Below are 12,984 nucleotides of genomic sequence, written 5' to 3' on the forward strand. Positions count from 1 at the left end.
GCTGCAGCTGCTTCCCACCAGGCCAGCTTGTACACGTTCACTCCCTTTTGGTGTGTACGGTGATGGCGGGGCGCAAAAAAGCTCCTCGTTCCCCCCAACAACGATGCATGTACCAACCAACAGGTCTTGGCCGGGGTTCTTTTGGTTCCTGCCAATTCAGTGGCCGCGGGGGTGTGCCAGGATAAAGAAAAAACCCCCGTTGGACCCAGAAATGTCAGCCCTTTTATGCACTACATTTTATCCGTTTGTCGAGCTGGAAGACATCACAATAAGTATAGTTTGAGTGGCATAAAAAGTACCGCCCTCGAGGGTAAATACGTGCGCACTGCCACCGCTCTACCGCGACAGTGACGTCGACGACGACAACGACGACGATGATGATGATGATGATGATGATGATGACGGTGATATGGCGTCCTCGGGAGGTGGCGTGTGCACATGCAAACAAACAAACCGACCTTGGGGGAATGATGCGTATGGGAAACAGGGGCCCCATTGTGACCACGGTGACACGGTGCGTGCCTGGCACTTTAGCCTTGGAATACTGAGCAACGAGCGGCACTACGATGTGTATCACAAATTCCACTCGGGGAATCTCGAGCGCTTCTCGGTTCGAGAGGCGACCATCTTATACGTTCCACGGCTCTTGCGAAAACTTCACCTGCACCGATTGAGATGACAGACGGAGTCAAAAGTTTTCCGTCTTTTTACATTCACCTTGTACGTTAGGGGTGGAGGGGGCTTAGCAGCGGTTTTTTTTTATTTCCTTTTTGCCCTTCCACCTTGGGGAGATGCATGGAATGTCAGTCAGTTTGTGATGGAAAAAAAAGCAAAAAAAAAAACGCAAAAACGCAGAACCACGGAGGAAGTATTTTCAGACAAATTTCCCGGTGGCAGGTGAATGAAATGGTGGTACGCAAGAAAAGATAGAAGAAAAAAAATGAAAAATGAAGGTTAACCCAGGGTGGGGTTACGCTGGTTAAAGAGTATCATTCGCATTTCAAACATGGGGAAAAGGGGTAGTACAAAAACAGAATTTAACTTGTTAAATGCACGAGAGCATAAGAAAGGCTGTTGTCTTGTTTTTAAAAATGATAAGCAATCAAGATGATTGAAGAAAATTTTACATTTAAACCAAAATGGTGTTCAAACATGAACCGCTAGAAGTATCTGTTGCATCGTATTACCTTACCATGGAAAGCCATGACCTTAAACCAATAACATGCATGGTATAAAAATTGCACCACACATTAAAAAAGACATTTTTGGTATGAATTTTGACTGACTGTTGAAGAGAAACTGATTATGAAATTTAATTTTGTCAGTTAATCGACGCTTCGAGTTGGATGCGAGCATGAATATTTCACCAATAAAGCGCAGGACTTACTTACTCTTTGAATTTTTCAGCGAATTCTGAAGTAAGAGCCAGATTCATTTTCTTTGGACAAGCTTTAATATGAAATGGCTTCCATAATCTACTCTCTGTCTTAGCTCTGGCTTAGCTGCAATCATGTCATCTCAACAGGCCTAACAGGAATCTAACGGCGAGTTTATTAGTAAGCTTACTCGCTTCAAACTGTTTTATAATTATTCTTGGTCCATTTTCTCATATTATAGCCGTCAAAGTATAGGTGTCCTTTCTTTGGAAAATCAAAAATCGTATATTATTATTATTATTATTATTATTATTATTATTATTATTATTATTATTATTATTATTATTATTATTATTATTATTATATTTATATTATTATTATTATTATTATTATTATTATTATTATTATTATTATTATTATTATTATTATTATTATTATTATTATTATTATTATTATTATTATTATTATTATTATTATTATTATTATTATTATTATTATTATTATTATTATTATTATTATTATTATTATTTATTATTATTATTATTATTATTATTATTATTATTATTATTATTATTATTATTATTTTTTAATCTTCAACGGGCCGTATGGCCTTATTAAGATGTAACAGTTCAATTATATAGAAACATAGAAGAATTGTATAGAAACATACTGAATATTTGGTTAATTTTAATAATATAATTAATATTAATATAAGCGATTAAACAAATCGTCGGTGAATCCAAATTATAAAAATTCCTCCCAAATTCACAAATTGGATTAAACATAAATTGTATTTAATTTTAATGATATTTGGTGTAATATATGCATGGCCTTTGTAGAAGCATAAGCAACTTAAATCAATTATATTAACACTATGCGCTACTTAACGATCTAACGTTGATTGGGGTCAAGAGATTTATATAAAGCCAAAAGACAATTTCAAAATTATCTATAAAAATACTATAATCATAATATGAATATAACGAGTTAAACCTGTGAGACTTATACAAAAAGCTATAAAGTTCCCTCCTACGGTCGGTACTTAAATGAAGTGTCGATGTCGATCCTATCTCAAGTATTTACAATTAGTCTTGCGAACAGGGCTGGAGTGCGTCAATGTTATGTGACATGATTTTTGCCACAAACACACTCTGAATAACCATACGGCGATGTTTGATGGATTGAATACCTTAGAAAAAGCACCGCGCGCTTTAAGGAGCATTGTGCAATGGTGTGTTTATAAGGATAGTGTATTTTTGACAGATTCTAATTTCTTAATACAGATCGAAATGTAGGGACACAATGAAACAGAACAATATTCCAGTACTGATCGAACAAATGACAAGTACACTTAAGACTATCAATATGAGTCATAATTTTTGAATGGCGATTGACAAAGCCTAGCCTAGCAAACAAAATGCTTTACTAGTAATAGTTTGGTAATGAACGTGGAAATCGAGTTTAGTTTCAAGCGTAACTTCTAGATCACGCATGATCGTTCCAGGTCAGCACCTAATTACTTATAGTCAAAATGAATGAGGGGTTTTAAACGATTGAAGGACATCAAGGTACATTTTTGCTCCAAGATATACAGATAATTGGTTTCACACCATCCACCAAACCGATTTATTAGCTTTTGGAGCTCACGGAAGTCCGATGTCACACGAATTACATGAAAAATACTTATGTCGTCAGCATACATTAAACAATTTTTACCAGGCAGTGTAGACAAAAAATCGTTAATATATAATGAGAATAGCAACGGTCCTAAATAGCTCCCATGTGGAACTTCTGATAGGCTACTGAATGCTTTTTAGGTGAAATCTTTCATCTCAACAAAGTATTTTCGATTTAAAAAATAAGAGTTCAGCCAAACCAATAACAAAGGTGAGAACCTCATACGTTCCTGCTTGGCATATCATATTGCTTGTGATCGGTATCTAAAAAAAACCCTTTGCTGATCAGATGTACCGACATATTTAAATTTTAATGACGGAAAGCTCAACTATCACTGAAATGACTAGCTCATTTCAACAGCTCAAATAGTTAGCTTTCATTATTTTTCCAGCATTAAAACCTAAGTAAATACGTAATACATAGCTAATAAGTACCTTACAATATTCATTATAGAAGTTAAATTTAGTGCCTCTGATCGGTTTAAACTAAACTTCACAAATTGTTGAAGCATATTTATGAAGCATCGTAGTTCTACTTATTCTACAAAACTTGTTTTAAAAACTGTTTATCTGATCTTTTTAAACAAAAGCCACATCACTTCTTATAAAAACGAAAACCTAAGTGGGATAAAAAACACCCAAACTAAACGCTATGCGCTATGCGATGCGAATTCATTTCGGGTCGGGAACAATATATTCTGTCCCCTTCGCCTTTGACACTTTTCCCTGCCGAGGTACCAGCGACGCGTGTGTGGGCGCCCAACGCAAAAACCGATCCATTTCCACCGATATTCTGTCTTGGCTGTCTTGGCTCATGGGTGAAAACACGGTATATGTTTCCTCCAACTTTCTAGCACACGCCCGCCGGTAGCTGGAAAAACATATCCAATGGCGATAAGTGTATTTAGAAGGACGGGGAGAACGTTCCGTTCGCCGTGCCGTCGTACGCTTGGTACGTTGTGGTGGGGCACTATGGCAAAGTTTTACGGGCACCGCAGATCGCGTACAGTTTCACCCCTCGCACACACACACACACACGCATCCAAACCCACTGATAAACTCCGGTTTGGATATAAGTTGTGTGTTTTTGATGTTTAACTTTAGCTTTCGGCGTTCGAAAGATCCATCCGTCCAGCCCTGCCGGGAAAGATGCTGAGCAGACGTGTAAAGTCGGTGGGATCTGCTACCTGCGACTACGTGCGCGTTTGCATACACACTGGTCTCACACCTTTTGCCACCATCCACCGCCGGCCAAACCGCACACGGGTGGCCGCACGTGATGTTAGCTGGATGGACGCGGGCACCGTTGTTGACTTTATAAATTACAGTCGAAAGGCTTACCTCAACGACAATAGCCGAACGTGCCTCGAATGCAACAAGCCCGCGAGAGTAAGTTTCCACACCACATGCTTTTCCCCCAGCCCTATCTCTCACAGAGAACGGCAAAGCCATCAATATGAAAAACGGTCGCCCCCGTTCCTGTGTCGCTCGCGTTCAACGCGAAAAACAGGTCCTGGGGGGACGAAAAGATCCATTCCGTGTTCCATGTGGTGGTGTCGGTGGAGGCGGTGGTGGTCGTGTAATTTAGCAAACTGCGTGGCATGTCCACGGACGCCCTTTCCCTTTATCCCGGGGACCTTTTTGGGGTATTTTGCCGGCGGGAACAGGGCGGAAATGTCAACAGAATCCGGCAGTCCTTTAGCGAGCGAAGCGGGAGAAACATTATGAAGAACATTACCCCCCTTTGTCCCTCTTTTTCCCGACGGCCCTTCGAAGGGGTTGAAGAAAGTGCGTCAAACTCAAGGGAAAGGCATCAGCATCACAGTGTGGAGACAAGGGGGAGTTTCACCGTGTGGTTACTCTTACCCGGATAGCATCGCTGGAAAATTGATGGTCCTGTAATATGCGCATATACGCACTTTTGCCCGTTTTTCCTCCCAAAAACTCGCACACATACATTGTTTGTCTGTATGTTTCTCTCTCTCTCTCTCTCTCTCTCTCTCTCTCTCTCTCTCGCTTCTCTCTCTCTTTCTCTCTCTCTTTCTCTCTGTTTCACTCTCTATCTCATTTCTCCATACATTCTTTGATCTGTGTACCAGAGCATCGCTACGAAAAAAGGGTTTCGTTTGCGTCGCCCACCCCAAAAACCCGTGAGCTGCATGGTTGGCCCACGTTGTAGAATTTATGATGAAAACTGCGCGCCACACCTTCTCTGCACTTTCACGCTGAGTTTGCGGAGGAAGGTAAAGGGTGAACAAAAGGCGGGGGACGAAAACAACGGAAAAACCTCACCACAGACACAAAAGACAAACGTCCCCTCCCGCTCGACTCCGAGTGCCGAGAGCCAGGCGGAAAGCGGGTATCAACGTTTTGTGCAAATATTATGATGTGCTAAGATGTTATCATCTGGATTTAATGTTGTTTCCGGCCAGGCTTCAGCTTCCTCTGCATGCTGCTGTGTTTTGACGGTGTTTGTTTTTGCTTGTGCGCGTGTAGTTGCTGCTCGCCCTCTTTCTCTCTCGTTATGTTGGGCGCATGCAGAATATTATGCAATGGCCGGTCCCAAAAAAAAGCATCACAAGCGTACCTGCAGTTTCCGTACTCTACACACGGATGTGCTAAGGGACCCCACCGTGACGGGTGTGATCCTATTTTTCGGGGTAAGGACGAGAGTTTTAGGGTAAAGTGAAACCTGAACTTGTTGGAAGCAGAAGCGCATGGAGATAGGGAGGGAGGCGATTATAAATTAGTTACGGTGGTGGGTAGTTACGGATTTTCCACTTCTCTGCGGGTGAGTGGCTGCGGACGACCGAAAACCATGCGCTCCTCGGTATCGTCTGTATTTAATGTCTTCTGGTCGTTTCGTGATTCGGAATCCCAGCTGGTCAGTTTGGTTGGGTTCGGTTTGGTTGATACTGTTTGTTTAAGTTGGTTTTTATGCTGGGTGGGAAAACGAAACAAAACAACGAAATTATGGAGTCGCAGGTTTTAATGTTACGAAAATGACGGTAAAGGCGGAGAAAATTATAGCACTAATCATACAGTCAGTCCAAAAAGTATTCGTCTAGCTGAATATTTTGCAGAAAAAGGCGAATTATAGCCGCAATAGGCATGGGGTGGTAAAAATAATCATGGAGTTTGATAAAGAGACTATCATGGCACGCGTACTGCTAAAAAAAAAGCATTAAAATAGTGTAATAATAGCTAAATTAATCAAAAAATTATAAAAAAGTCGTTTGATGGGTGCGCAAAAAGTATTCGTCTATCAGACTTTTGGCGTAATATGCGTATGAAAACAAAGGTTATAGAATCAAAAAATGTCCTAATCTTGTTTCTTATTGCATTTATAACTATTGGCGACTACTTGCACAACGTAAGAACTCATTTGAACCTTTAAAAAGGCGTATTTTTGATCCACTCATCCTACAAGACTTGATCCAATTATTCTCTGGTAGAGAGATTACATTTCCGGGCCACGTGGTCAAGTTTCATTGAAAAATTGGCAACTTATATCATATTGAGAGTCTATTAAATCATTTTCATCAGTTTGGTTTTAGATGGTTTGGTGTTTCGGGCAAATAACAATGCTCAGTATGTTCTCCAGCTCGACTGTTCTTGAAACATCTTGTACTTTTTAAGTACAATTTCTCAGAACTGGCACCCAAAGTACCTAAAAACTGCAAGAATATATTTCCCCATCTCGTCTCCTATCATTTTCAATCATTTTTATAGCTCACCTTTCCTCGCTGAGTCCTAGTATCATGACATCATGGTGCTACCGTTACACGAGAGTTTGTTGCTGCATCTTAGTAGACTGTTTTCGCTATGGTAGACGTCGGCCGTATGACCTAGGCGATTTAAACATGTTGTAATATATTAGTAGAGCCTAATTTGAAATAAATTTCTGAATTATTTGATGCACCTTAACAGATTTGGCCAATTTCTGTGTATGGTATTATTCAAACAAAATATGTTTGTAACAACTCACTCATTCAAGTTATTACATGACCAGCTACGATGAAATGCAGCATAACTCATCAACTAAATGTGACCCTCCTCTTTTCCTGATCTTATTGGCCATCACAAAATGCACTGATTCCTTGGTAAAATTTGATTTTTTGGACATTGAACCGCTTCTTTAGTTAGATTAACCGTCAAGGATGGCTGCTTACATGGCAGTTTGTCACACAATTAGTGTCAGAAAATGGCCAAACGCTGATCAAATGAAGGAACGAGGCCTCCCACACATTTTGTAACCTTCAAAAATGGGTAGGATAGGTTATGCATAAGTCAAAGATACGATTTCGCCATCATGCTCCAATCATTTAACTCAGCCCCGCTTTTAGTACCTCTCTGACCGCTTGAAGTACAATTTAAACAACAGAAATGCATTAATTTAGAAGGAAATCACCAGTAGATTGATAATTATAAATTTAATTTAATGTAGTGTTCGTCCAGCATAAATAATTAAAAACTTGATGGACGAATACTTTTTGCGCGCCCATCAAACGACTTTTTTTTGTTTTTCATGTATTTAGGTTGCTATTGCACTATTCAAATGCTTTATTTTTTAGTGTATTGATGGTCCTTTTATCAAACCTCATCATTACTTTTATCGCCCCATACGTATTGCGGCCATAATTCGCCTTTTTCTGCAAAATATTCAGCTAGACGAATACTTTTTGGACTGACTGTATGTATGTAAAGAATCGAAAACGCTCAACACAGACACTTGTTCTTCTTGCAGCCAAAACAATTCTCCTCCTTTATTCCAATTCCACCTCCTTTTATACCCATTTTGTTGGTCGCTTGCTTGTCACTGTCTCACTCTTGTCTCCTTCTGTTTCTTTCTATTTTGCCTGTGGTACATTTTACTACGGTACGTTTGTACAGCGGCACGTCCTAGCAAAAATTAAACCTAACATGTATACAAACCCACAAAAATGCCACCTTTTTTATGACCATTGTTTTACCTCTAATCAGAATCAAAATAAGTAGAATGACTCTCTAATCCTTGCATCATTGCTAAACTTATTTCTGTTTAGATTTTCACTTAACAAAGAAATACAGTCCTTTCTAGAGTTACACGGTTCTCAACTTACGCGGATTCGGAGATACGCGTTTTTTGTTTTTATTTAACAGGTCAAATGTCAAATCAGTACAATTGGCTGCGAGAAATGTCAAATCCAGTATACAGGCTGTCCCCGAGATACATGGTTAATGGGGACCGAAAACGGTTTTACATTCTAGATTCACGCTTTCATTCGACAATCACGAAAAAAATTTTTCATTTGACACGATGATATTTTTCTGCTACGTTCATTGGACTTTTTGATTTTGCCGTACTTTAAGTGAAATAGATCGTCATCAAAAATGGGTCCTTTTTCGTGTTTTTGCGTGAATTTCTATACTCCTGTAAAAGAACACATTTTTCCTGGTTGACTGAGTGAAAATATCAAGTGGTCTAATGGCTAAGTATCGGTAAATGCACGATTAAGCAATTCTGGTGTCTCATGAAAAATGTCAAATGACATTCATTCTAATTTTTTTGCAATCATGTCATTGCAAAACCATTGATTGTTATTGCACAAATGATGTCACAAATGTGTCATGGTAACCATGAATATCATGATCAAAAATGACTTTTACAGCCGCTTACTGCGAATATCATAAAAAAATGTCGACAATTAGCAACACTGCTTTTGATTTCCAGCCAAAATATCAATAAATTGTCGTAAAATTTTGAATGTAGGGGGCGATTTTAGCAATTTGATCAATTATTTGATATGATTCTGACTGAATATAACAGTTTTAAACCTCTTGAAATGGTTTTTAGCATTAGATCAAAAGGGAAATTATTTGGCATTTTATAATTTATGTGTCAATTCAGTACAATTTGCTCAAATAACTGTCAAATTTTAAAAACCGTGTATCCCATAATCCGCGTATAACCGTGTATCTCCGGGACTACCTGTAAATTTGCTAAACAAAATTAATCCACTTTAAGACATCAGAAGATTTTGCACGAAACGTATCAAATAAATTATAAGGAGTAAAAGTACTAAATTTAATAGTAAATGTTCAATTGTTTTTTTAACTAAATCAAGTGAAATTCGACTTACGCACATTCCTCAGGAATGCATAAACCGCGTATCGCAGGAACAGACTGTAAAGCTTATCAATGTATTTCCTAACCTACCCATTGCTAGCATCTGTTCTACTGCATGAGCTTGTAGGAACTCGCTGTCAAGTATGATTTGGCTTTACACTGCTGTAGACAATAGAATGGGGCCGGTCTGGTGGTACAGTCGTAAACTCGTACGACTTAACAACATGCCCATCATGGGTTCAAGCCCCGAATAGACCGTGCCCCCATACGTAGAACTGACTATCCTGCTACGGTAACAAAAAGTCACTGAAAGCCAAGCTCACTTCACTAGTAGGTACAAGGCAGGCCTTGATCGACAACGGTTGTTGTGCCAAAGAAGAAAAAAACAATAGACTATTTTTAAAATGTGACAGGAATAAGAAAAAAAGTATTAATTATGGTCATGTTGGCTTTTTGTAGCCAGAAGACTCAATTAAATCAATATAAAAACAAGAAATTAATCTGCCAACATAGGGTCATTATCAGAGAGTTCTTGATTGGTAGCGAGAGCCACTAGATGTTTTTTTTTTGCTAGTTTCATCGCCCATAGTTGTTGTCTTGATGAACCACTGACCTCATCTGCATGCAAATACGGGAATTCATTTTTTGCTTGTTGATAATTTGGCTGAACTTTGAATGTTACATTGCGACGTGCATGTTAGCATTGAGAGCGTATCAAAATTAGTCATGTAAAACCTCACAGCATTCTTCTCCTTTGGTCCTAATCTTATCAACCATTTTAATCGTAGTGATTAAAGAACCAGCCGCTTAATAACTGACTCTAGATTAATATAAGGTTGTATGTTATTTTCATTGATGTTTTATTTTGCATTTCAAATTGCTAAGTTGGATTTCTGATAAGCTCTTCTTCCATTATTTACATTGCAGTTTTTTAGTCCACTGGTGCCACTATAAAATGAGGCAGCATTGGTCATTGCTGCTCAGTGCTCATAGTAAAGAAGCAAAGTGATCGTTTCTAGCTCATCATGTTTGTTGCAAACATAATATTGGGCCTTGTGTTGGTTTTGATTTTAACACCGAAGGTGTTCAGTACTGAGCCAAATGTAACAGATAAGAATTGCGGTGGATTTGCATTTGAAATGTTAGTGACTAAGCTAGAGTATCTTCAGCACACACTAAGCGAGATGGATGCCGCGATGAAGCATACTGAAAAGACACTATTTCACGCAATAAATCAGATAGATCAAACACTTGACCAGAAGCTGTCACATCAGGAAAACCTGACGCAAGGCTTATTAACAGTAATCAATCAGCAAAGCCAGACGATGGTGAACAATCTTACCACAATGCAGAACCATTTCAATCACATGTTTTCGAATCATAGCTGGTCGATAAACGAACTGATGTGGAATGAGATTAGAATGCTTGCATCGAAAAACGATTTACCACGATCTAAGATCGATTCCGGTGAACATCCTCAAGCTGTAACGTTTCGATCGTGCAAGGAAAATCCATCGCAGCTGTCCGGCAAGTACATCATTCAGTCTACCGAAGACAATGAACCGTTCCTGGTATATTGCGAACAGACTGCATTTGCAGGAGGTTGGTTGGTGTTTCAGCATCGTTACGATGGATCGGTCGGCTTTTACCGCAACTGGACCGAGTATCGGGACGGGTTTGGAAGCATTGATGGGGAGTTCTGGCTCGGCTTGGAGCAGTTGCACCGTTTGACGTCGGCACGAATGTACGAGCTCTTGGTGGAGTTGAAAGATTTTTCTGGAAACTACATTTATGCACGTTACGATGAATTCGCGATCGGAAGTGAGGCGCAGCAATATCAGCTAACGAAGCTGGGATCGTACAGCGGTACGGCAGGAGACTCATTAATTTATCACAAAGACGCGAAGTTTTCGACGAGGGATCGAGACAACGATGACAATCAGGGGGGAAACTGTGCTTCCCGGTGCAGCGGAGCATGGTGGTACAAGAACTGTGCCGATTCCAACCTTAATGGCGTTTATATGAGAGAAAACGGAGCCAAAGCAATGAGCTGGTACCACTACAGATTATCTAGAATTGGTTTAGCTTACTCAAGACTGATGATTCGTGAAAGACAACAGATCAATAAAAGAAATGGATAAAGTATCAGTGCTGGATCGTTTTTATTTTGAGTTATATAGCTTGAAAAAAGAAGCAGCCAGATAGTTAAGTTAAGGATAATCATATAGATATATCCTATCGCATGGTTAATTTTATATTCCAGATTGTTTGATTTGGATCGTACATAAGTTGCATTTGTGTGGAATGATCGAACAAAAAATGAAAGACAATAATATTGCCATGGGATCGCGCTACAAACGGCAGATAAGAAATTAATTCCTTGGGGAGATAACCGTCGGATGTGCACACTGTAGCTGCTTCTCGATCTTGTTGGAGAATGTAAAACTACAGTCGTTGCCGCAAAATTTTGACTCTAACCCACCTATTTTTGTCTCAAAGGCACCAATGTTTGACAGTGCGCATCAATGTTTGTCTCTAGGGCCTCAATTTTTTTCTGTGATTCAATCGCTTTACATATTGACAAAATTAAACGTAATTTCTGAAGCTACGTTTTTTGAAATTATTGAAAATTAAGTTAAGTAGGGAATAATTTCATTGATAGAATTTAAAGTAAAACAATTGCTATGCATTTATTGGAAGTTTTGGCATGTATCTTCAGGAGTAAATAATGGCTATAGAATTAAAAAAAAATACATTTTTTCTCTTAAAGCAAACAGATTAAACGGGTTTTGTATTGTTGAGGTGATTTGAAATTACAATTGTCAAAAATCTGCTAAAATACCTAGTAAATTTGTCATTGTTCCTACAAGAGTTGAAAATTGATGAGTTCTAGACAAAATAGGTGCGTTAGAGTCAAAATTGATGCGGACTGTCAAAAATGTATGCCTTAGAGGCAAAATTGACGCGCACTGCCTATAATTGATGGTCGAGAGCTAAAATTAGGTGGCAACGACTGTATTATTTGCACACCCATTGAGGGTTAATGAGCGAGATATATTGGAGTGCGTATCAGCATGTCAGCACTCTCACGAGAATTGCCAACCTCATTTACCCGCATTACCATTGTGATTAGAGATTACTGCAAATTGTGTATAATACGAGCATTTAAGTATATTCAATACCATATCCATCCGCTGAAATAAAGACTTATTTTTTATTTTTTATTTCATATTGTTGTAATTGTTTTGATATGGGATAAACCTTGTAATTAATAGTTTCTTTTCATATATGAGCTATATTAAAGAAATTATTAATAAATTTACTTGTCCAGCAACATTTCTGATAAGCTTTGTTTGTTTAATCTTCAATGCATTCTTTCTACAATGCTGGAGAAAGGAGGCATTTTAATAGGAGGCAGCCTTTACCGCCGTTGCTCAGTTACGTTCTATAGAAGCAAAGTGCCTGGTGCGGTAAGTTGGTTGATGAAGGAGTGTCGTGCTTTGTTTAGTTTAGTTTATTAATCGATGGACTATGAAGCCCTCTCGAGTCCAAAATTTGTTTACAATACACATAAGATAACGAACAGAACATTTATATATTGTTATTGTTGAACGCATTCCGAACACTTAAAAGCGAAGTCAGTTCCGTTATCGTCATTCCAGGCTCGTAAATATCGTCAGCTGAATTTAAAAGACGGCACATACAAAGAAGGGGGTTGCGAGAGCCAACTGTTGTTCGGGTTTCAGCGACTGCCAGCATTGTTTTGCATGATAGAACATTTCCAGCATAAGCTGACCGAAATGGATGGTACAATGAAGCAGAT

General features: G+C 38.8%; 1 protein-coding gene across 1 annotated transcript; it reads left to right on the top strand.

Annotated features, from left to right (window-relative positions):
• Nucleotides 1–10,153: 10,153 nt before the first annotated feature.
• On the top strand, nucleotides 10,154–11,560 carry LOC121602102 (fibrinogen-like protein A). Its single transcript, XM_041930867.1, has one exon. It carries the CDS (start codon nucleotides 10,187–10,189, stop codon nucleotides 11,300–11,302), a length of 1,116 nt encoding a protein of 371 aa, XP_041786801.1. The 5' UTR covers nucleotides 10,154–10,186; the 3' UTR covers nucleotides 11,303–11,560.
• The last annotated feature ends 1,424 nt before the right edge of the window (nucleotides 11,561–12,984 follow it).

This window comes from Anopheles merus, unplaced genomic scaffold (assembly GCF_017562075.2).
Source record: "Anopheles merus strain MAF unplaced genomic scaffold, AmerM5.1 LNR4000299, whole genome shotgun sequence".
NCBI classification, from domain to species: domain Eukaryota; kingdom Metazoa; phylum Arthropoda; class Insecta; order Diptera; family Culicidae; genus Anopheles; species Anopheles merus.